Source organism: Musca domestica, unplaced genomic scaffold, assembly GCF_030504385.1.
Source record: "Musca domestica strain aabys unplaced genomic scaffold, Musca_domestica.polishedcontigs.V.1.1 12, whole genome shotgun sequence".
Classification (NCBI taxonomy): Eukaryota; Metazoa; Arthropoda; class Insecta; order Diptera; family Muscidae; genus Musca; species Musca domestica.
This window is the reverse complement of record NW_026712155.1, coordinates 855559-881098: the sequence shown is the minus strand read 5'-3', so window position 1 is coordinate 881098 and position 25540 is coordinate 855559. Positions and strand designations below refer to the sequence as shown.

At 39.1% G+C, this 25540-nt stretch overlaps 2 protein-coding genes across 2 annotated transcripts in view; one reads left to right on the top strand and one right to left on the bottom strand.

The window, feature by feature from the left end:
* Positions 1 to 1289: 1289 nt before the first annotated feature.
* LOC101888267 (bromodomain and WD repeat-containing protein 3) lies at positions 1290 to 12811 on the top strand. The gene is made up of 15 exons (XM_011296055.3): positions 1290 to 1464; positions 1673 to 1731; positions 1826 to 1855; positions 2299 to 2358; positions 3824 to 4070; positions 4132 to 4939; positions 5000 to 5096; positions 5155 to 5469; positions 5527 to 7470; positions 7529 to 7788; positions 7853 to 8023; positions 8743 to 9016; positions 9556 to 10707; positions 11022 to 11253; positions 11318 to 12811. The coding sequence occupies exons 1-15, from the start codon at positions 1422 to 1424 to the stop codon at positions 12325 to 12327; spliced, it is 6702 nt and encodes a 2233-aa protein (XP_011294357.2). The 5' UTR covers positions 1290 to 1421; the 3' UTR covers positions 12328 to 12811.
* Positions 12812 to 14643: 1832 nt separating this feature from the next.
* Positions 14644 to 25540, bottom strand: part of LOC101899879 (uncharacterized) — a 29522-nt gene continuing 18625 nt past the window's right edge. The window contains exons 2-10 of the mRNA XM_005187965.4: positions 23060 to 23611; positions 22192 to 22308; positions 21686 to 22118; positions 21506 to 21622; positions 21033 to 21424; positions 20827 to 20971; positions 20609 to 20758; positions 20377 to 20554; positions 14644 to 20310 (exon numbers count right to left, since the gene is read on the bottom strand). Of these exons, the coding sequence (XP_005188022.2) occupies positions 17438 to 20310; positions 20377 to 20554; positions 20609 to 20758; positions 20827 to 20971; positions 21033 to 21424; positions 21506 to 21622; positions 21686 to 22118; positions 22192 to 22308; positions 23060 to 23595 (4941 nt within the window). The 5' untranslated portion in view covers positions 23596 to 23611 and the 3' untranslated portion in view covers positions 14644 to 17437. The remainder of the gene's footprint in view (positions 20311 to 20376; positions 20555 to 20608; positions 20759 to 20826; positions 20972 to 21032; positions 21425 to 21505; positions 21623 to 21685; positions 22119 to 22191; positions 22309 to 23059; positions 23612 to 25540) is intronic.

Sequence of the window (25540 nt, the reverse complement as noted above, 5' to 3'; positions counted from 1 at the left end):
TAATACATTTTGCAGATACATATTTTATTTTCTTTGTAAAATTTTAAAGATTTCAAAGAATGTGTCTTTTTACTTCTTCAATATTTTTTCGAAAGATTTGACATTCGACAACATCTCATTGCGAAAGTGATTTTGACTGACATTTAATGTATATATAAAATATATGAAATAAAAACATATAATTTAAATTTGAAAATATGAGATTTGCAAGATAAATGACGCTGGCAACAATAAATCTTTTTTTTTTTTTTTTGTTTCTAAATACGAGGAAGAATGTAATATATGGTCCCAATCATGGCTCAATAAGAAAGGTTGCTCAACTTCGAAGAAATAAGGAAAATAAAACTGTACTGGAGTCTTACAGTGTCAAATACATTTTAAAACATGCAACAATTGGTCTTGTTTATTTTAATTTTTTTTATAAAATTACTATATTGGAGAAAACCAACAAATCATGAATGAAATAATGTGTTCCAGAACTGCAGGAATGTAAAAGTTTTTACTATGATAACCTATTTTCCCTTTATGTTATCGAAGAAAATTGCAAAACTAGTAGATTCTTGCAGGTTCTGGAACAGAGCAATTATAACATTGACAATTTTTATAATTCGCCTAACCGTTATATTTCCAAGTTACAAACATTAAAACTTTTTGTATTATTCGTTACTATATTCAACACACAAAAAGTGAAATTGTTCAACTGGAATAATTTGAAATTTTGTCGACATAACAAAATCGAACCGGTTACTTAATTTCAACGAAAGAGTTTACGATACAAACAATGGCAATACTTCCATGGGTCAAATTTAATTTGTAGCTAGTTCCGGGCTCATTCACTAATGTGTTCAATTTTCCTCATGCCTCATTCGTAAACAATAGAGTACCCCGGGATTTTGCTTTCTGTTTATTTTTTTATCAAGTATTCCTTTTTGCCTTCATATTCGTTTCGTTGGGGACGTCTTTCATTTTGGTTCCCCCTCGCGCACTTTCGCTCTGTTTTGCAACAACATGACAGGACAGAAGTGCGCTTGCTTTAGAAGCACAACTCAACCACAATAACCACCAATTCATCTTACCTTAACAAGGGCATTGGAATTGGGCGCATTAGTTGAACAGGAATTTGTAAAATGCTGTGAGTAAAGTAAGTCGAACAATCGAATATGAATAGTCGAGTACTCGGTTTACACCCAAATCAATAGTCAAGTTCGAGTTTCGCTTTGAGTACCAAAATTCGATTAATCGGAAGTTAGAAACAATGCGATTATTTAAACATCGATTTACAGAAACCTACCTTCACAAAGAGAAAAAAGAAGAATAAGGCAAGGAAATAATTTTTCATACTAGAAGACAGTAGCCTGAAAAAAGTAAAACCCGTATTCCAAAGCTAAAACTTTATATAAATTTGTCGATAAACATGAAATATGGATAGTAATAAAGAAATTGTGGAGAAAATAATAACACCAGGTAATCTTGAATGTGTAGTGTAGCGAACGTTGTGCTGGAGTGTCATATACATGCAATTTTCGATTCCCTGATTCTGCCTGGGTTTAGACGCATAATGCAACCCAGTTGATTGGCCAGGACACAAACACAAAGAAGGAGCAATTTAACAATATCTATGTCTATTTTCATCTAGATTATATATTTTCTTATAAATTTTATTCCATTGCAGAGTTATATTTCCTAATTTCGAAGTTTCTATCTGCTGGGCCACTAAAGGAAACTGCACAGGTATGCATTTTTCGACTACTTATTTTGCCATTTCACTTAAATCGTCCTATTATTTTATCCTAGTACACATACATTGATTTTCTTTCCTTTACAGGTCCTAATCCGGGAACTTGAGGATAAGAAGGTAAGTGTCAATAACCACAAGAATGTGACCAAATCCTAAATATATTCTGTGTTGATTCTAACTCTAATTTGGCTGTTCTGTGTTGTGTTTTCGTGATGCTTTTGTTTTTTGTTCTTAAAACAACAACACTTGTTGTTGATATCCATCCACCCGTGTTTAACGTGCGCTTATAGCGATGACAACGATTAGACTAAATAGGTCTAAAATAAACGTTTACAACTGTGGACGGACACATATTTCGGTTTTAATGAATTAGTGAATACTTCGACCTTCAGTCGGCCCAGTTTGGGTAATGTGAGGAGCGTTTGTCAGTTGTAGATGTGCACGTGTTTGTGATGTAAACTCCTGTAAATTCATTTTGTTAAGAACTCTTAGTAGTTGTTATTCCGTTTGTTTTGGAAAAAATCGTTTAATTTGTTCTATTTTTTCCCGTGTTGTTGTAGGTTTTGCCGAAGCGATTAGACTGGCTGGGCAACGAACATGATCAATCGTTTGCAGAATTGGTAAGTTTATATTTGTTTATATTAAAGGTCTTTAATATGGCAGATGTTGAGTCTAAATTAAAGAAAATAAGAAACCTACAAACTGGAGAGTATATAAATATGTATATATAGTCGATAAGAGTAATGTTTAATTGGACGCCATGTTGGGTAGATAGATGTGTACACACATGCAAACTTGTACATTGTTTGGTATTCATTTTTGCCTATAAAAATTGTGAATTCCTGGGACCTCTAAGGAATATGGGATGTTTTATGAATTAATTACTCCGTGCGAAAAGTTGGATATCGAGTAAAAAAGGATTCGGCAAATATTTCCAATACCAAGTCTTGAGAAATGTGTAAAAAATAGTGTAAAAGTTGAAATATTAAAAAAAGTAGAATTTGTTTGCTACATCCATACAGGAAGATTTTTATGAACATAACATTCATACTCATATTAATTTCATAGCTTTGCTTTTGCGATTTTTTTATTGTGGCCAGATCCGTTTGAATCCTTTGTTCAGCGGCGTTGCCATACATTTTTAAGTGTGCGTGTTCATCAAAACGGTATAAATAATTGTCGTGTAGATGTCACTGTTTACAACATTGACAAACAAGCAACTTAATATTTGCAAACGAGTATTTTTTATACCCTCCACCCGTGGTATAATTGGTAGAACTTTGTTAGTAGCAACAACCAGTGGTTTGTACGCTGCTGTACAAATGAGTTTTAAATTTCATATGAAGTTTTGAGTTTTATTCTGATGATAGAAAACATTAAAAATATGTTCAATTACATTTGTTACAGTTTTGCATCTACTTTCTATCTTCATAAGTTAGAAAATTTTGCGAGTATAGAATTCTGCCTGTATGAATTGTAATGTATTTACTATGAAAACAAATGCAACAAGTTGTAATGATTTTGAGTAAATAAAAAAATCAATGAAAAGTCACAATTTCTTTTCGGAATCATGTTCTATATATTTTTCTAAAAGCTTTTTTCGCTACAAAAAGTATACATTTTATCCATACATTTTGAATTTTAATGTTTTTCCAACTAATTAATTTAGCATCTTAAGTCAGGCAAAAAACAAAAAATTGAAATCGATTGGTAGAAGTGCCCTGCCTTGATTTCATTGCACCATGATTGCACTAGAGTGAAATTTTATACCAATAATATAAAAAATGGAATGAAAAAATGGAACATAACGCCATAACGAATTTGACACAGGTATTGCTGTAGAGTAAAATCCGCTGGGCAATAATTAAAACATGACTCATACTTTTGAAGATGTTTCCAAGTCTGCTGTATAGTGCGTGGAAAGTGAAAATCTAAATGGTTTTGACTTTGAAAATGAGGTGTCAGTAAACCATTTGAGATAAATGGACTCATGAATTGTAATTCCTTCTGTCCTTTGTTGGAAAAAATAAAGCGATCCGTTTGGCTACCATATCCTAATTTGTATATATTTTTATTTTTCTTTAGGAAAAACAATATGCTCATATTGGATCAAACCATTTGGTCGACATTTGCTGTCGTATTGGTCCCATTTTGGATAAGGAGTTGACGCCCAGTGTACCTGGACTAGTATCGCTTTTGGGCGCTGGGCGTCAGAGTTTACTTAGAACTAAGGATAGCATATTTAAATCTAGATCATTGCTAGATTACTGCACAAGACTTCATGGAGTTTCACTGCCAGATTCAGCTGTAACAAAACCAATACATAATTTCCGTAAGTTGGCATTTTATGTTTATTATCTATTATTTTTTAATAAAACGTTTTTTTCCTTCAGAAAAAGTGTTAATTGGACGGGAATATGGAGGTCCAGTAAGACGAAAGCTTTTAGTTCCTACAAGCTTGTTTTCGAAAACGAAACTGCTACGTCGCACTGTAGGACATCTTTCGTCAGTTTATTGTGTTCTCTTCGATCGCACAGGGCACTACATTATAACTGGTGCTGACGACCTATTGATTAAGATCTGGTCCGCAATGGATGGTCGGCTTTTGGCCACTCTTAGAGGAGCGTCGGCAGAAATCACAGACATTGCTATAAATCTCGATAATACCATGTTGGCTGCAGGTTCTTTGGATAGGATATTGCGTGTTTGGGATTTGCAGACCACATCTCCAATAGCGGTGTTATCAGCTCACACAGGAATGATAACATCCGTCAATTTTTGTCCTTCTCCTAGGGGAGATTTGAAATACTTAGTGACAACTAGTACGGACGGTTCCATAGCCTTTTGGCAGTACTCTACACCTAGAGGCCAGAAAATAACGTTCGCCCCCAAGCCTATACAATACCATGAAAAGTTACGTCCAGGTCAAGCTCAAATGATGTGTACGTCGTTTTCGCCTGGGGGAATGTTTTTGGCAGCGGGGTCAGCAGATCACCATGTTCGCGTTTATCTTATGTCCGAGGATGGACCAAAACGAATTCTAGAAACAGAGGCGTATACTGATGCTGTTGATTCCGTCCAATGGTCCCATCGTGGCCTTCGTTTCATTTCGGGGAGCAAGGATGGCTCTGCTCACATATGGACTTTTGAGTCGCAGCAGTGGAAGAGCGTTAAATTATGTATGACCGAGCGCTTACCAACGTAAGAAATGTATATATATTGTTGGAAGACTTTGTAATATTTCTCCATTGCATTACACAGCTGTCCAGAACCTGAAGAAGGTAAAAAGCTAAAAGTTACAATGGTTGCATGGGACTGCTCGGACAAATATGTCATTACTGCGGCTAATGACTTTACGGTAGGTGGAACCTTTCATCGGCTCTTATCCCTTAAATAATTCAATTTTATTTGGTTAGATTAAAATATGGAATGCGAAAACTGCCAAACTTCATTGTGTTTTACGTGGACACAAAGATGAACTCTTCGTATTAGAATCGAATCCAAAAAATGAGCACGTTTTACTATCGGCCGGTCACGATGGTCAGGTTTTCTTGTGGGACATTGAAAAGGGGGAGTCAGTGGCCCATTTTGTAAATAATATTGATGGCCAAGGACATGGTGGGGTGTTTGACGCGAAGTGGTCCCCGGATGGAACAATGATTGCCGCTACGGATTCTCACGGCCATATACTAATATTTGGTTTGGGAGTAGGTCCTGACCGATACAAAATTGTGAGATACTACCATAAATGTATTTGAGAATGAAGTTTTATGAGTTATTAATTTTAGCTCCCCACCGAGTTGTTCTTCCATACGGATTATAGGCCGTTGCTGAGAGATGCGTCGCATCATGTTGTTGACGAACAAACACAGGTTATGCCGCATTTAATGCCACCACCATTCTTAGTTGATTCAGAAGGTAATCCACATCCAGCCAGGTTCCAGCGCTTTGTACCGGGAAGGGAAAACTGTCCTACTGATCAATTGATACCGAATTTAACAGTGGGCCCTGACGGAATCTTGGAAGAAAATGGTCTAAGTAACCAAAATGGTCCGGCTGGTGGAAATTATTCCCACATTGATCGCTTAATTGCCGCACTGGCAAATCGGCAAGGGGGAAGCAACAGTGGAAATGTCAATGCCAATCAGCAAAGTCCACCCACATCGGGGGCGAATAGGTCCCAATTAGATAGAATGATCGAAGCCTTGGCCAATCGTCAGGGACACGATGTCGCCCCAGACTCCAACAATCGTCCGTCTGGTAACGTTCTTGGTAATGGTCCAAGCACGTCGCGAAATGCTTCACTAGACGGGCGAAACTTGGAATTAATGCAGCAGCCCCGGCAGGGTACAACATGGGGTCGTCCTCCATCTGATCAACAATCTCTGCAGCCAGCTCCTCTTAAATATGTTCGCAGAATATATGTACGCCCAATGAAATATGCACAACTTCAAAATCTAAAACAGACTGTTTACGCTGCAGGCCAATACGAAATGCAAGAATATAAACGTGAAATGCGTCGACGACCGATAATGATAAGCACGGCAAGTGTATTAAACGCGCAGTCAACTAACGGACGTAACCGAAATACTCGAGGTTCCGACCGCATTGGAAGGCGACGAAGTGGCCGCCCCGCAGGACAGCAAACAAACCAGCCAGCATATCGAACGAGAGCTGTTCGGGATCAGGAAGAAATCGAAGAACCATCAGTGCCTGAAGTGTTGGAGGAGGATGAAGAAAGCAGCAACTCTTCTGGCGATACAAGCTATTCAAATATTGAAGAATTAGACGAATCTTCCGATGATTCTGATACAGAATCGTCTGATTATTCCGACTGGGTAGCTGATACTCCAGGCCCGAATTTAGAGCCACCCAAGCGTTCTAAACGTAAGCCTCTTTCTCGAAAAAGGACAATGAGCGAAGACAGTAGTGATGATACTACTGAGCAGCCCACCACATCTGCAAAAGCCGCAAGAAAGAGCAAAAAGGTTTTAATTCCACCAGCCGCTTCAAATGGAGAAATTCCCGAAATATATAGGCCGGCAGAATGGTTGTCGGAAGTTATTCCACGAAAAACTCCGTATTATCCACAAATGGGAGATGAAGTTGTTTACTTTAGACAAGGCCATCACCGTTACATTGAAGCCGTACGCATGAAAAAGGTCTACAAAGTGTCGCACAGCTCAGAACCTTGGAGTTTTCATACTCTTCGAGACAAAGAGCTAGTTAGAGTTATTGGAATCAAATATGAAATTCGGCCACCTCGGTTGTGTTGTCTCAAGTTGGCTATTATCGACGAAGACGGGAATATGACGGGCACTACATTTAAAATTAAATATCATGACATGCCCGATGTGTTGGATTTCATAGTTTTGCGTCAGACCTATGACCTAGCTGTGCAGCGCAACTGGAGCATTGGTGATCGTTTTCGTTGTATGATAGGGGACGGTTGGTGGATGGGACAGATTGAGTCACGGCATGCATTATCATCGGATTTTCCTGACTCGCCATTTATGTGTTTCCGAGTTCGTTGGGATAACGGCGAATATGAGTATATGAGTCCCTGGGACATGGAACCCATTGATGAAAATCGTTTACCCGACGAAGTGGGAGGAGCCGTGCCTGTACTACCAGAGGAAATTCGAGCAACTCTATATCAACCCAAATCTGAAGAGTGGCATCGCGGAGATCGGGATGGTTCTTGTCGGCGCATTATTAACGGACTCGAGCAGGTTTGTTGCAGCACCTCCTACTTTATAAGTCTAAAATATAGTTTTTTATTCCACCCAGGTTATGCGCCTATCAATTGCAGAACACTTTTTGGCGCCTGTTGACTTGAATATATATCCTGACTATGCCTATCTGATAGAATATCCCATTGATTTAACCACGATCAAATCAAGGTTTGAGAATCATTTCTACCGTCGGATTACCTCTGCACAGTTTGATGTTAGATATTTGGCAACTAATGCTGAAAAGTACAACAGAAGACATACAAATATAGTCAAACATGCACGAATTATTACCGATCTGTGTCTTCGTATCATACGGTATAATATTACAATTTCAAGACAAATTTTACACCATTACTACATGTTTTTCTTTAATTGTAAGGGAGTCAAACGACATTGATGTCGCCGCAGTTTATCATCAATTAGTTGATGTTTATCATTCATCCGAGTCTGAAAACGGCAATGAATCAGATGTAGTCCCCTCAACCAGTACAGGTCCGTCTACTTCAGCAGCTGCTGCCAAGGCTCGACACAGCATGCCCTCAACAAGAAGGTAAAAATAGTTAATAATGATTAGTTTTTCCTGCCCCATCGAGTAGTAGACCCTCATAATCATCTAACTTGAATCTAAAGATAAAAATTATAAACAGTTACCTTAAACTAAGTTACACTTATCGTCTGCAGTGGCACGACAAAACATGAAGAATGGAGCAGTTTCTCAACAATTTTTTTAAACTTGTTTAGAAAACAAAAAGATAATTTTGTAAATTTGTGTGAGCGTTGTTTCAATCGTTTCCTACAGGAAAACATATGGGAATCTCAAAATTTCGTTGTTTCGGAATGACCCCAATTGTATCTATTAAATGACAGAGATGCTGTTTCAATATGCAGTATGAATTTGTCAGGTGCCTTTTTTAAAAACAATTTTAAGAAAATTTGTTGTATCGTAATCCTGATTTACACTAGGCGAGTTTACATATATTTTTTCGTTCTATTTTCAAGTTGCCTCTTGCATTTACACAAGGCAATTTGGTTGTAACAATGTTCGGATCGTAAAAAAATAATGAATAAAACTATAATAAAAATGAGAATTTAATTATTTCCTAGCAAACGTAACATTTAAAAACCAATGTAACAATACATAATTAGTATAAGATAACATTCTTGGTTGATGGGCCGAAACATTTCGAACTCGGACGACCCGAATTAAGAACAACCTCGCATAAATGCTTCCATATATTCGTATAACCACATTTTAAACTATTTTGACAGGTCTAAACGTATGCGATCCGACGCCGACTGGCGTGCCGATTGCCGCCAGTTGTTGGAAATGATGTTACAGCGACCCGATTCACTGCCTTTCCGAGAACCAGTAGACACCATCGAGTTTCCGGACTACTTGGAGATAATCTCCACACCTATGGACTTAAGAACAGTTAAGGAAGACTTGCTGGGAGGCAACTATGAGGATCCTTTAGATTTTGCAAAAGATGTTCGTTTAATATTTCAAAACTCCAAAAATTATAACACCAACAAGCGATCGAGGGTAAGTTACTTTTTTAATCTAAAAGAATCTAAAACAACAACTATATGAAGGCAAAAGTGCACAAAATTTTTTCCCCACATATGAGATCCGCAAGTCGTTAGGATTTGCAGTGGAGAGTGCACATCGACAAAGGGTGTTATTACTTTGAATGTGTAAAGATCGTCAATTCATTTTTAAGTGATTACAAGTGCAACGAAACACCCAAATTGGAAGATTAAGAGATTGCCTTTGGTCCTTTGTTTTCTACCTTTAATTGACTGCTTTACTTTGATTCATATTTATATCATACTTTATATTGTGCTTCGACTTTTCCTTTCTGACATGCTTCCCAAAAATCTCATCAAATCATCACCACCTATATAACCCATGTATATCATAAATCCATAACAATGAATGACGATCATGATTGTAGGACCATTTCGCGGTAAGGTCAATTTTAGAGACAACACTGCAACAGATATTCCATAATCTCTCTAGTTTGACTGTTTACAAATGGAAATCGACATTTAAAATCCTATTCACGATGGTTTTCGTTTCAGATATATTCAATGACATTGCGTTTAAGTGCTCTCTTTGAGTCTCACATTAAAACTGTTATCAGCAATTGGAAAGCTGCCAGAAGACGAGCTAATAAGAACAAATCACGCAGCGGCACGTCGGGTCGAGGGTCTAGCAGCAGTCCCACTAAACGCGCTCCGTCCGACAGAACACGCTCAACGGGAAAAAGAGGGACGTCGAGTAGAAATACAAGGCGCATACATAGTTCGGAAGAATCTTCTAACCATGATGATGACGACGACAACGAGCCACCTCGTGGGACGCAGCGAAGCGCAAGAGGCTCAAATAATCGAGGAGGTACGACAGCAAGTACATCAAGCTCGAATCGTGTTACATCATCTTCATCCCATAAAAGACATAATGACGTCGATGATCCACAGCCGGGTACTTCAAGAGCTTCACGACAAAGAAATCGTGCGGCTGGGAATGATGAGGAGGAAGATGCTCTGTCCGCCATGTCGTCGGAGTCAGATGAAGATGACAGTGAAAGTGGCACATCAAGCACATCGACATCATCCGACAATAGTCTAAGCGAAAATTCCGAAGAAAGTTATAGTCCAGAAAAAGACCGTAAGACCAAAAGCCGTAAAAGACATCATAAATCAGGACGTAAGACCCAAAAAGGCCCACGAAATAAAAGAACCCGTCGCCGTCTCTCAGACGAAGATACCGACGAGGATTTCGATTTAGAAAGTCATAAGAAACATAAAAATACAGGTAGAAAAGTGCGAAGAAGTCAAAACGGAAATCAGCGTAGTGTCGGTGGAGGTGCTGTCTCACATGTTGATGAAAGCACGCAGGATACTATTACACATACACCCAAGAAAAAGGGAAGGCCTCCAAAATCATCATCGCGTACCCAGAACGATGCATCAAATTCGCTACTTGAAAGTCCCTCACGCAACACGAGAACTCAAGCCGTATCTCAAACAAATTCTTCTGGCGTGGGGCGCAGATCTGCTGCTGAAAATGATCATAGTTACCATTTGCCAGTGCGCAATGGCCGAGTTGTGGAGTCGGATAACGATTCTAGGGAAGTTGCTACGCGGCCAACAAGAGCCAGTGTTAAACGAGCCATTATGGAATGGGCACGTGCCGAAAGTGACGGCGATGGAACTGAAGACGCTGAAGAGGTTAGTACCTTTCAAATACTTCATATTCTGCTGTTTTACTGCAATGATACTACTAATGTGTTGTTGCTCGTTCCGACACCAGAGAAACGAATAAATTATATATCTGATATTAGAAGATCAAGCAGCGCAAGCATACAAAGTGTTCATTCTTTGGGGTTATTGTCTGTAGGGAACCGACTTGGGCGTATAGACATGAGTTTGGTGCCGACTCTCGAAAATCTTTAAAATCTTAACTAACGAAAGACATGACACTACTTTGACAGACAAATTCCATTTAATTTACTTAACATTAATATTTATTATTTCTAATTTAGATACTACCAACACCCACACCAACAAAGTCCAACCATTACACTAGTCGGGATGAAAACGGACCTTCAACGAGTAAAGCTGCAGCTGCCGCTGCCACGGCTGCTTCGTCAGCTGTTGTACGGCACTTACGAACGAATCGGAATACTGTCGTAGAGCCACAAAACGATTCTGGCGATGATGACAGTGACGATGAGCCTTTGGCGTCAAGTCAAAGTTCGCAAACTCGACAACAAAGTAAGTATGTCTGGCTTGAAAGTTCTATTGTTTGTCTTATACTTGTATTTGTTGTCGCTCCTAGGAAAGTTAATCTCACCTCACCCTACACATCTGCAGCGACGCCAAGATGGACATATGGTAAAAATTGTAGCGTCGTCATTGCCAACCACCCATATGACGCGGTCACATGCCACGTCCACTACTCCAAATGTAGCTACTACCTCTGCCACGGCGTCATCGCAACCCACTGTTCATGATCATAATTATGTTGGGGATCCAGGACCTTCGACATCGAGTGCAGCTCTGCGTAATTCAAGAAGAGTCCTTTCGCGACATCAACGAAATGCTGACGAATTGGACATCAGTTTAGAACCGTTGGAGAATTCGATGTTGATTTCAGCAAGTACACGTCTAAGACGTGGAATGCCCACTTCAACTACCGCTGCACCTGCTTATCAGAGAGACACACAACACGCAGCTGTTACAGTACGAAGAGGTCGGTCGCGGTTTAGTCAAGAGAATTCTCAAACAGAGCCATCTGCCGACGAAAATGTTCATGAGGACGAAGAAGACGGCGTTTCAGACATGGGCACGGGTGGATCAACCGAATCGTCTGTCAGTGATGACGAATCCGATTCGGAGGACAACCAGCCTCTTACATCTTATGTACCTAAATCTAGGAACTCAAAAAAGCCTCGAGCTAAACGACGACGGTCAGATGACTCCTTTGTAGCTGACGAGGACGACGAAGACGAAAAATACACCAGCACTCGGCGCCATACCTCTCGTGGATCTAAGAAGTCCAACGCAGAAGGATCCAGTAGATATGGTGGTCGCGACCGTATGCAAAGGGGTGCCCGTAATCAGAAGCGCCCTCGTTACAACGAACTTAGTGACGAAGAAGAATCCGTTAATACCAGTGGCAGAGGTAGGAAATCTCGCAATGACTCGTCTGCAATAGGTGAAACACCTGCCAACGACGACGTAGACGCGAGTACGATGGATAGTGAAGATGATCAGCTCATAAGTGTTAGCAGCAGGGGCCGCGTACGCAAAATTACTGCCAAAGCGAGAGGGATTTTCAAGGAATAATTAGAGCCATCGTCTTCAATGGTATTAGAATCCAAGGGTGTCTCGCGTATTTAAAAATACATGCGTAGGTGTATGTTTGGTGAACATAATTCAAGCGACGCCATTTTTATTTAGTTTTTATGTATAGTTCCACTTTATTCACATCTCAATCCATTAAAAACCATTTGGCAACGGTCATTGTTGTTACCTTCTTAACTTCATTCAATTGTAAAATAAGTAACATACGAGTGATCGAGCAATTATTCACATTCAACCTATGTAACAGGTGTCCCAAGCGTCAATCTGGCTAACATTTTATTCGCCGTATTTATTACGTTATCATTGTGTGGGTTATGTCACGCTCATCGGCTGGTAATATGTAATACCTGCTACTCATTTATATTTATTATTGAAAATAAAAATACAAAACTAATACATTAAAGTACACGTAAATTTTAAGTTTATCACAATACAATTACAAAATAAATATGTATAAAAAACCTGATCATCCCGTCTTTGTGCGTATACAGAAGGCAGATCTTGAATGCCTTGTATGATCTTTCAAATTGGAAATACACTAGTTATTGGTTGTTGCACTTTCGGTTAGTTAGCTTGTTGCTTTGTTGCGACCTTTCTGGCCGCCATTTGCCAGTGTTGACTAGTTATGGCTTCAACAATGTGTCAAGATTATGAGCAAGGGTGTCAGAATGTCCGACCTTCTTTCATCTTAGACGAATCGATGTGACATTGCTGATATCAAAAAGTAAGTGCCGTAAGAAGTCAAACTAAGCTGGACTGTTGGTGCGACTGGTATAGAAAGTGGTACAATTGAAATCCATTTATCGAAAATTGCAGGGTTGTGCAATGTTGTGCGTTGCAAAAAAAATCAGCATGGTTGCTATAGTTTTGATGGATTCTGGCATACTTGTAACATTTGCAATGGTTTTGGGAGAGACTATTTTATAGCAAATTGCCACTTGAAAGAAAGGGACCCCGCCGTCACTTTTGGGTTTGCATCACTTGTTGTCGACACTAATTTGGTATAATTTGTTCGACTTTTTATTTATTTACAACTCTTTAACTAATTTATTAAATTTAATTTAATTAATTTTAGTTTACAAAAAAATAAATTGCTATTAATCTACCAACAAAATTAGAGGCAAAGTCTAGGTCGACAAATAGAGCTCCCATAAATGTTGTAAAACATTTAGATATAATCATTTTATACAGATATGATCATTTTCTGAACCTGGAAGTAAGTTAAAAAACATAAAATCTTAACATAACGCCTCACCCTTTCTATAATTATTTTGGGTATTTTCTTTAAAATGTAATATAAACGCTCTTTGATCTCACTTAAAGTTCGTTATATTTTCTTCAATAGAGGCTTGGATGTCCTTTTTCTGGAGTAGTGAATTCTTTATGTTATATGTAATGTAATCACTTTTTTGTCTAAAGCCGTCTAAAAAAATATATTAATAAAGGAGGGTGGATAATATTAAAAAAAAAAACATTTAATCCCAGAAGATAATCCGCCACCAAAGAAAGGGTTCGACAGACTCTTTTTTGAGATTTCTTCTAAAACCTTAAAATAAAACCGGTGATATCGATATATGAAGAAGCGATTCTGTCATTTTTTTTGCCAGCATTCCACGTTAGATCATGAAACATTACTTTATTATCAAAAATTTGTCTCCACATCGCTGAATTCAATATTCTAAACTTAGCTTATTAATAGTTTAAAAAAGATTTTGAAAACATTTTTAATATATAATCCAGTGCCTATATATTAAAGACAAGATGGGCTCACTGGCAGACCTAATATAGACCATGATATAATGTAGTATGTTGTCAATTTTTATAATAGTTTGGATGGTATGGTTGGCTTCTATTCTGGAAGTTGAAATATTTTTTTGCGTAAATCAAAGTTGCAGCGAATACTAATCGATTGGTTTCAAATCATTATTGAAAAATATTTCAATGGAATGCAAATTACACTTATCCTATCCGTATCATGCCCTTGTAAAATTCGCATGCACCATGATTCAACATGTTCTTTGCAATTTTTTATAAACTTTTTACAAATCTATTTTTATGCGTTACTTTCCAGTTAAAACTTTCAGATAGAATGGGAACGTAAAACTAGTAAACATCTCAAAACTAACTGCTTGTGCCTCAAAATCCATTAATATGCTCATAATTAAAAACTTTTTTATTAAAAAGCTCCAATCGTTTTGTCTTAAATTTGCCTACAAGTTTAAGCGAAATTTCGGAAAAATTAACTCACAACTGACCCAGGCCCAATTGATAATTTCCGCAAATGACAAGCAAACAAAATATTTTTAATTAGTCCTCAGTGAACTGAGATGAGTTTATTATTTTTTGTTTCATTTGTCGATAGGTTCTTTTTTCGAGCTAAACACAAACCACAAATTGTGGCCTGGATTTAATACATGTTATGTTTTTATGATTAATTGTAATTTGTTAAATACAATATTTAATTATTGAATTAAAGATAAATTTATTAAATGTATTAATTTTTGGTTTACGAATAATTGGATTACAATATGTCTACGCACATTTGGCGTAGTTTCAATACTAGAATATTATCTATCAGTAGTGAGATTCTCCAACGTTTTTTTAATGTTATCGACTATAATCATTAACTCTCAAAGACTTTTTTCTTTCAAGTAAGAAGAGAGGTAAAAGTAAAGGAAATCAAATCCACCGGTAGTTTTTAGAGGCTGAATTATTTCCCTCTCTAAGTCCAGATTTAGACTAGGTGAATTTATTTGCGGCATTTTCATCGTTCTCATTGCTTTCAGCAATCAAGACCTATAAACTTGCCTAATATAAGTTTGGACTAAATACCGATTGTTTTGAATTACTAAACTTATAAGCAATGGCAAAATCGTTAAATAGTTAGAGAATCCCACTACAGGCATGTGATGGAAACCGATTCGTTCGATTTGTAGAACCGGAATTGTATTTCGCATATTGTATATCTTTGGCATAATGCACTTATCAAATTATATTTCCAAAATTCCATGACGATTTATGCCGAAACGATTCGAAATGGTTTCCATTACATACCCTTATGTGTATGTATGTGTATGTATATGCGCATATGTATATGTGAATTTGTCTGCAGTACATTCTCGTATAATTATTCGATATGGCTTTTTGTGGAACTTATTAAAATTATTTAAAACAAAATATTCGGGATTAGCTGAGTGTATCGTTAAACTTCAAACAATAGTTCGGAGTCCTGGAGTAAAACAACATTGAATGTTACTATAAAAACTAAAACGATATAACAAATTGTCAATATAAACGCGAAGTATGTAAATACTCAAACTTTAACAAAGATAAAATCTCACATTAAAACTATTTTTGCAGTGATTTCAAATTAGTTATTAAAATTGTTTTAGATATTTTGGGTTAAGCCTTGTTTACACCGAACAGTTTCCATCGATTTTAATTTTTTTGAAATAAACGTCAAATAAATCACGCATCCCCGTAAAATATGTAACATTGGTGTCGGTGTAAATAAGGCTTTGTGGTGAATACATTAGATGGATTCGATATGACAATAGTTGTAATTATTTTTTTTTTTGGTTATGTTCGTGAAGGCGAGTCGTGCATTTATAGCTTCAATAAAAAGGTTTTTCATAATGGAAATCATTAAACTTGATTCATTATCACAAGTCAAAATTTTGATTATTTGTTTAAATTTGAGTAGCCGATTTGTGTACTTATATGTTATATTTTGCGCTCATGTTTCACTTACACTTGTGTTTTTGTTTACTCTATCATGGTACAATGGATACAAATTAGACTCAAGGTGTAGGGTGCATTACAAGACGACACATATAGGCCAACAGGTGTCTTATTTTGCTTCGCAAAATGTGTTATTTAAAAAAATATTCTTTTGATGGATTTAAAAAAACACACACACACACACTTACAGCCTGTTTTTGTAAAAAAAAAACTTGCTTTCACTCGAATCGTTCGTGTTCAAAGGTATTCGTTTTAATTTGCGTTTTTAAATATTTTGGAAGTGTTTCCATAACCATTATTTTTTTTAAATATTTTATTTAATTTCATTAGTTGTGCTGATTGTGCCAACCCCAATAAATTCAAAATTCATCAAAAAATTGTAAAATTAAATTGATAAATGTCGGGAAAACATTTGAAGAATATGGACCAGCAAGGTGCGCCAGCAAAATCTTGATGTGTTAAAATAGTTCATATACGCATACAATTTTTGCGAGATTCTGTAACAAAGCGCCAATTTCTTTTCAAAACAAAGATCCTCCACCTATCGTTTTGGGTTTGTCACTGACAAAATATATTTTATTTCGCCAAATTTCCAAACGAAAGAAAAAAAAATACTGTTATAAAAACAGGCTGTTAAGGTACGAATTCGCCTCCTGTGTGATTTTGTTTAAAGGGGTTTGAGTAGGGCAATGGTTTCGACTCTAATCAATTTTAAATTGTATGGTTTTTTGCTTCAAATTGATGGGTGCTACTGTACTACTTTTAATAATATGACAATTCCTCTTAAAATATACAAATTCAGCTGGTTCAGCATGAAAATTGTTGTTACATATAATACATACACAACTTAATTTTTAAATAAACCATGACCGTTTATTATCAATTGTTACTCCTTTTGTAAGAAATCGAAAAATGAAAAGCAAACTTCTGAAATACGGGCCCTACTGTCGGAATTTTCATTTTGTACCTTGTATCATTGTACCATGTTGTGTAAACTGAAAAAAGGGTTAACTACGTGTCATGCAAATGTGGAATATTCGCCACAAACAACAATGTACCTCGATCCTAGAGTAAGACAATTCCTTATAATTGGTTCATTCGATTAATTGGTAGGGTAATAAATGTCACTAGCTTGAGCTGTGTATACTTTTGATTATTATGATTTGTAATCTATGCAGAAGAAGATTTAATTATGTACCTATATGCTAATGATTTAGAAAGGGAGCAGACGCATTACTTTTTGACCTGTAACAAAGTAAGAACAAGTAGATTCGGTTATAAATATATTACATCAAGATTTGTTGATAGATATGTCGGAAGTGTGGCAAAAGGGAGTTGGTCGGGTGGTTATTTAAGGTGAGAATACCCTAAGACTTCGAAGCAGTGTTGCCAGAACATTGGCCAAACATTCCGCCTGCAGAGCCAACTGTCCGGCGTTGCCCATTTGCACAGCAACCAATTCGCGAAAGCTTGATTCCACATCGTGCACTTTCAAAACAATATTTCTTGTTTGCAGAGGTGCAGATGTATGTCGTGTCATGTCCTGTGTCAACTCGGTAATTCGTCGTATAGCTGTAAGACACGAGGTTAGGTGTTCTGGCAAAGTCGTCGAAAGGGTGGAGTCCGACATGGCTACCACAAGATATTTTGAGGCTGTTACTAAGACTAATGTTTGCTCGGTCAGTTCGTTGCGAGCCCTTTGGAATTTCTCCTCATCTATACTTGAACCACCACCGGCGGCCTGGGCTGCTGTACACTGGGCAGCTACTTGATCTAACTTCACCAATAGCCCTGCCATGGCTACGTCTGTCTTCGCCAACAATGCTTCAGCGTCAATAATATGACCATTTTTTATAATCAACTTTGCACCTGTTGTCGGAATGGGTCGAGAGCTTGTGTGAAAATTGCCCAAGGGGCTGCCGTTGTTATTCTTTCTACTTGATTGGGGGGAATTAAGGAGCGGATATGGCGGTGCCTGTGCTTGTCGTTGTTCTCGATTTGTTGGCGAGTACTGTTGGTTTAGATGCTGGATTGAAAATGCAGTTGGACTTTGCGTAATCGTTAATGGTGGACTATGAACTGTGGAATTGTTTGATGAGGAGTGGTAGTTCCGACCCTGAATATGTGGTATTGGTAGAGGATGTGTGGATATTTTTACGTCAATGGCGCCAGGATTGTTCATAGGTAAAGGGCTTTTTCTTAGTATTGGTCTCGTAGCTATTGGAGGCAATGGAGGTTTCTTTGGGGCCAAGGAACTCACCATGGGAGACATAAACGTACGATCAGCATCGGGTTCCTCTTGTGTCGTGGGTCGCATATTATTTAAAATTGTGCGAGGTGGCAACAGTGGTGGGGACTCTTCCGGTGCTTGGGACTGAGGCCCGTTTCGTACAGGCACTGGAGATGGAGAAGATGGCAACATCTTTTTTGGCGAATAACGTTGAAGGAGTTCGACGCTTTTTGGTGGTCTTGCTGGTGCGGCTTGATCAACTGACTGAGATCTCGGTGGCAACTTCAATTTGACAGTTGCATCTTCGCTAGTCTCAGTTGTGTCATCTTTCCTTGATTTTGGACAGCAGGAAAATTTACTCTTCCTCTCCACTGTGGCATACTCAATAACATGTCCTTTATTCTCTTCAATAGATTTTGGAGGAGACAGCGGTCGACCTACCCTTTTCACCTGTGATGAATTACTGTAAAGACTTTCATTGAGCACATCGTCGTTTGTATGTGAGTTTTTGTCAATGTCATCCAAATTTGGGGGTGGTGGTATAATAAACGACATTATTTCTTCTGGTGTTAGCTCCTTTGCTGGTGTAGCTTTATGGGTTGGAGGTGCTACCACAACCTTTTCTAGGAATTTATCCAAATCTTGGTCTGCCATATCAGAAAATGACTTTTTACTGAAATCGCCAAAGCCTTTTGGTGCTGCATTTAACAATGACAGTGCATCCAGTTCATCCGGCGTCTGCGGCGGGGGTATGGCACGAAGATCGATCAAATCGCTATCTGTCTCAATAAAAGTATCCTCTCTTATTTCGAATCCATATATTTCAGATAGTTTTTTAGCTGCAGTGTCGGTGTCTTGGTTCACAGTATCAACATTGCTTATTTCCTTCAGCTGCTTCAAATATTCCTTGAGATTGTAGTCCTTTGTTTCCATACCAAAGTTATTGCTGTCCGGGCTGTGTAGGCCAAAACTTGACCGGTAATCTAGATTTTGCTTTCGATTAGATTTCTCATTGGTATTTAGCAACGAAGGCCTTCGTGTGGTAGGGGAATTGGTGGGGGATGCGATCGACTCCGAGTCACTCTCACTTTGAGAAAACTCTCCCAGGGCCTGCAAATTACTGAGTAGTTGACTGAAGCCGTTGACTTTACGCTCTGGCCTGGGACTGGAGGTGTCGGTAAGCGCAGGTTTTTTACGCCTAACTTCTGCAGGCTTCTCCCCAATAGAGATAAGTCCTTGCGTGATGCCCGTTAAGTCATGGTTAATTGTCTCAGCCAACAGCATTAACGAATCACTATGTCTCAGAGATCCTTGTTGCGGGGGTGTTTCTTCATTGGATGACAACTTGCTGCTGTTTAAACTGTCACAGTCGCTGTCAAATTCTATTACGCCGGGCGCATTGCCAGAGCCACTGTTTAGAGCACTGGGTGAATTTTGCCAAGAAGAGCCATAGGTAGTGTTTTCTTTGGTTGACCTACTATAGTCCTGAACCAACTCGTCCTGTTCGTTCAAATATTGCTCTGAGTTTTCAACCATTTGCTGCATTTCTTGAACTCGCCTAAGAACTTCCTCGTTTTTGGATTGCGATCGGTCACCACAGTTACTGCCGCCGCCACCGCTGCTGTCGCTCATTCCGGAATCTTTGGCCTCCTCCAAAAGCTCAGTGGCCACAACACTGTGTATGTCCAAGTCCATAGTTGTTGTCGACAACAACGGCATATTTGCTGTTGAGTTCACGTTTACCATGTGATTTAAATTTGAGTTGGTCCGAGCTCCAGTGGAAACTCCCTCACCAAAATCACTGCAATTGTCTTCTAAGCGGACTTTGCTCGGATGATATGGCGGTGAAACAATGAAGCTCATCGAGTGGGCTCTGCTTTGAAAGGGCGCCAAATAACTCCATGCGGCGGGCAGAACAGTATGCTGTGATAAATACGAAGGGGCGTTGTCCTCATCCACGGGATCTCGTTCTCGCGAGATAGGAAGAGGTTTACCTTTAATGGTCGGGAATATTATTAAAAAAATTGGTGGGAACCGTTTTGAAACTAAAAATTACTAACCTGATATTAACCTATAATAGCCCGCAAGGCATAACGAGAACTCGCAAGCATCCCTGTCCTCCATGAAAAATTTTACAAAGCGATCGCCTTGCATGTATATACATACGCTGCAAGTTACGTCGTCCTCTCTATCGACAACGACGCGGCTGAAATCTTCAATGGATGATATTGCTTGCGGCTGCAATTACTTACGTTAACAAGTGTTGCAATTAATTAGTGGGCAGTCACTTACCACAGAATTTCTGGCACTTGATATCTGACTCAGACCAAACCTGGGACTCACCAGCAGAACCCTTTCCACGCCCTCCCTTTGGTTGGTGCTAAAACACTTTGCTCCGTAACTGGGCAAGCTGGCAATGATGTCCAAGTAATGTAATTTGGCCTTCGGAGAATAATGAATGGTATAGAATCATAGGTGTTCTAAATATATATGCATTACACCTCACTCACCTGTAGCTGTGTCAGGACTTTACCCGACGAACCCGTCATCTCCGCATTCATTTTAAGAAAATGTGAAATCAATCGCCTCAGTTCCTTTCGTTTCATACCTTCCGACAAAGTGGTGGGCAAAAATCTTTCAAGTCCAAACTCCCGTCTGTTATGGACCAAGATTTAGTAATGGAATTCAATGCGCATACACACACAAGCACACTTACTCTACGACTTTTACGGTTAGCTTTGATGGGTGTACACCATTTGCCAGGGCATGTTGGTGCATATGTAAGGCAGCCAGGCGTAAAGCAACATCCGGCTGCAGCTCGGGAGCAAATCTTTCCTGTGTAACATCATTGCAGCACTGCATGTACAAATAGTCCAGAGCATTCAGGTCCTTTTGTGCCAAATCTGCAGCCGACATAGGTACAAACGTTACCCGAAACAGACATCGCAACTTATGAGCGCCAGGCCTGGAGGCAATTTTTGCCAGGGATTCTTCGGGATCTAGCAAAGTAAGTTTGTTGCGTTTAAGACTTTTAACGTGTTCCAAGACCAGGCTGAATATTTCTCCCGTAGTAAAACACAACTTGTCCAGCAGCGAAGTGACCACATCCTGTTAATATTCAATAATATCCATTAAATAATGGCAGAGTCATGTATATATATATATAGATAAATAGAAGCCGACATCTACCTGTACTGTGGTGGTGGCGTCATATTTGAAGGATTTGGTCTGTCCATTTTCTAGAAAAACCTTTAAAACATTTGCCATTGGCGGAACGCAAATATCACCCAGCGAGAAAGCAGATGGCTGAAAGAATATACAACAGAAAATTGTAAAGAACGGACAATGCAATGAAATTAAGGTATCTACCGGAAATAGAGGAGCTCCATTAACGCAAACGCTTTCGGCAAATCGAACCCGACTAGGTCTCGTCTTAAGCTTGGCTTTTTTTCCGGCGGAGAGCAGTGTAGACTTTCTACCAGGCGTTCGACTCGGAACAGGCTGACACACCGAGAGTGTCACCTGTGCATCACAAGCCCTCACCAACTGTATAACCCTATCCCTGGGTGCGTCTGTAACATCTTCGCCGTTGACAGCAAGAATATGGTCACCAGGTTGAAGTTTATTCATACTTGGCCCATCTTCGGTGACAAAGCGAACAATCACTGGCCGTTCGCTGCCAGCCACAAACCCGAAGCCCATGGTAGGACTTCTTTGCAGAACGACCACTCGTGGCTCCGGTGGTTTCTCATCCCAGATTACACATTCCGGCGATTCATAAGTTGATGTCTTGTTCAAGTGGCTGCAACAACAAGGACAACATCACTGTGTCAACACTTGCCCAAGCGGTATCAGATGATTGATGTCATACTTACTTTATGAAATACGTTCGCCCCCTTGAATCGATGGCTCTCTCCCAGCCATAGGGAAGCTCTTCGCTCCTACTCCAGTCCTCACAAGACGGCAGCCATCCCGACGTTTGTGTAACATGACTATAAAAAGGAGAACAGTAAAGTTTATTACTCGAGTGATTGTGCTAAATGAGGGAGGCAATGCTAAACAGGCTACTGCATCTACATATGTATGCCGTTATGGTAAGTGCAACTATATTGCCACCGTCAATGCTGTCACCCGTTCGGTCTGCAGGCAAACCACAGAAACCATGTCAGTCAATCAGAATAAGGTTTCCCATGGTATGTTCTCTTCGATTCATTAATTCATTAATGCCAAATGAATTTGCTCGAATCACTCATCGATCGAAGAGCTCGCTGGGGACCCAGCATAAATATGTTTTTTTTTGCATATGCCCCGGTGGGTTTGGGCCTGAACCGATGATTAGCATGGTGCTTGTCACTGATGTAGATAATTAATTCAATATCATTTTGCTCATAACGAGCTTGTTAAGTCGCATTGTCGCCCTCAGCTAAGTGGGAAATGACTGGAAACAATTGGATATAATTAAGTTTGTGCATTGTTCGTCTGCTCCATGGCAGTATACTGAATTCTGTTGCTTCGCTGATTGCCCAAGGGCACATTAGAAGGTGTCTCAACAAGTCCTGCTGCCCAACCACTATTTGAAAATGCAACCGAACACCCCACACCATATGAATGTCAATTGTATCCCAATAGGGAAAATATTTCTGACCTCTGGTATTTAGATTCATTTGTAATTTCTTATTTATTCTATGCTTAGATGGAACACATACATACAGATACAATTGTAGCATTGGCTGTACTACTCACTTGCAATAATAGAGACGTCCTTCTTTGCCCAAATGAACAGTCCAACCTTGTTTCAGACTCGCCTGCAAGACTTCTAAATGCCGATCGATCTCCGCCCAATTTCCGATTGTGGCGGGCGTTACTGCAGTCAAAACTCCAACACTGGCACTGGCATTCCCATTGGTCATGAACGTCGTCTTAGCGCCGTCCGTGCAGCGACCAGATGTTGCTGTACCCGTTTCACTTTGACTTCCTGGTGAATTAGAGAGCAGCATGGCTCCTGCGGTTGGTAAAGACGTGATGTGTATTTGCGGTGAATGTGAAGCTGGCGTCGAAAGTGTTGACGTTGGAGCCGATGAAGAAATATTCCTGATTTGCGAAGGGTTTGTGAGTGATGATGGCGCTGCCGATAAGTGAACACCAACATTTTCTGTTTCCCTATGCGGATTTATACTGACCTGTGTTGAAGAAGCTCTTGTCAGTGAGTTGATTCCCAGTTTGCTATTGCTTGCCGCTGCATGAACATCGCCATTCGAACGCCCCGAAGGCAGAAGCATCGCTCACTATCATTCGCTGCAAATAAGACATATAAAGTGAAAAATTAGACAAGAGTAAATCCACGACCATTCAAAATTACAAAACCGCCTATATAAATCGGACGTGCGCTAGGATTTGGACTCTTCGGAATTGGTTTATTTGGATTTTCACATATTTTTTTTGAATGCAATACTAGTAAATTGGAAGGTTTTCATGCGCAGGGTCCACATTCAACTTCCCCATACCCACCAAAACTACAGGGCAATTGGTTCGAACATATCCTATGAAGTAGAGTATTACGTAAAACGCTAGCCAACCTACGAGGGCAGTTTGGAAACTAGTACTTAGCGGTATAAACAGAAAAAGTTAAGTGTTTTGGAAACTTCCATCTCTGTTATGAACACATGTTAAATTTTGTTTCGATCTGGCAGCTCCTTCATATAGAACAAGTAAAAAAGCTGTAAGTTCGGCGGGCCGAACTTTTAATACCATCCACCACTTGGTACAAATTTGGCAATTTCCAAAAAATAAAATCCGTTAAAAATTCTGTTAATATCTTAAGAATGCCTGCATAGTCAACTTTTGTTAATATTTAAATGCGAAACTTGAAGAAAAATCTGTTTATAATGTAGCTAAAATCATTAAAATACCGTATATGGGGGGTACCGTTATATGGGGGCTATACGAAGACGTGGACCTGCACAGACAATTTTCTGGCATGGGCTGAAGTATCCATTACGAACTTCACATGCCGTATTTGAAACAAAACCGAATATCGGGGGGTACGTATATGGGGCTATATGAAGACTTGGACCTATATGGCCCATTTTCTGTTTTATGCTGCAGTATCTATTACGAACTTCAAATACCAAATTTGGAACGATTTCGCTAAATAATGTCGCTAAAATAATCAAAATACCGAATATCGGGGGCTACAGTTATACGGGGGCTATATGAGAACGTGGACCTACATGGCTCATTTTTTGACTTAGGATTACGAATCCATTACGAACTTCAAATACCAAATTTGAAACGATTCCCGTAAACAATGTCGCTAAAATCATCAAAATACCGATTATCGAGGGGTACCATTGTATGGGGGCTACACGAAGACGTGGACCTGCACAGATAATTTTCTGTCTTGGGCTGTAGTATTCTTTACGAACTTCAAATGCCAAATTTGAAACAATTTCGGCGAATAATGTCGCTAAAATCATCAAAATACTGAATATCGGGAGGTACGGTTATATGGGGGCTATATGATAACTTGGACCTACATGGCCCATTTACGATAGCGTGATTACAACAGACAGACAGACACACAGGCAGACGGACGGACATGGCTAAATCGTCTTGGAATTTTACGCTGATCAAGAATATATATACTTTGTTGGGTCTGACATGAGTATTTCGAGGAGTTACAAACGGAATGACAAAATTAAAATGGTGGAGGGTATAATAATAAAATCCGTTAAAAATTCTGTTAAAATCTTAAAAATACCGAATGCCTATACGACGACGTGGACCTGCATAGGCAACTTTTGTCATAAGTTATTACAATATTTAAATCCGAAACTTGAAGAAAAATTTGTTTATAATGTAGCTAAAATCATCAAAACACCGAATATAGGGGGTACCGTTATATGGGGGCTATACGAAGACGTGGACCTGCACAGACAATTTTCTGGCATGGGCTGAAGTATCCATTAAGAACTTCACATGCGAAATTTGAAACAATCCCGGTAAATAATGTCGGTAAAATCATCAAAATACCGAATATCGGGGGGTATGGTATATGGGGGCTATACATGGTCCATTTTCTGTTTGATGCTGCAGTATCTATTACGAATTTCAAATACCAAATTTGGAACGATTCCGTTAAATAATGTCGCTAAAATCATCAAAATACCAAATATCTGGGGGTACCGTTATATAGGGGCTTCGTATAGCCCCGTGGACCTACAT

Excerpts from the sequence above, each read along its gene's own strand:
- LOC101888267 (XM_011296055.3), top strand. The coding sequence starts at position 1,422 with ATGGATAGTAATAAAGAAATTGTGGAGAAAATAATAACACCAG. Across the intron at positions 1,732-1,825 it reads CACTAAAGGAAACTGCACAG|GTCCTAATCCGGGAACTTGA; the intron begins GTATGCATTTTT and ends TTTCCTTTACAG. Across the intron at positions 10,708-11,021 it reads GAACTGAAGACGCTGAAGAG|ATACTACCAACACCCACACC; the intron begins GTTAGTACCTTT and ends TTTCTAATTTAG.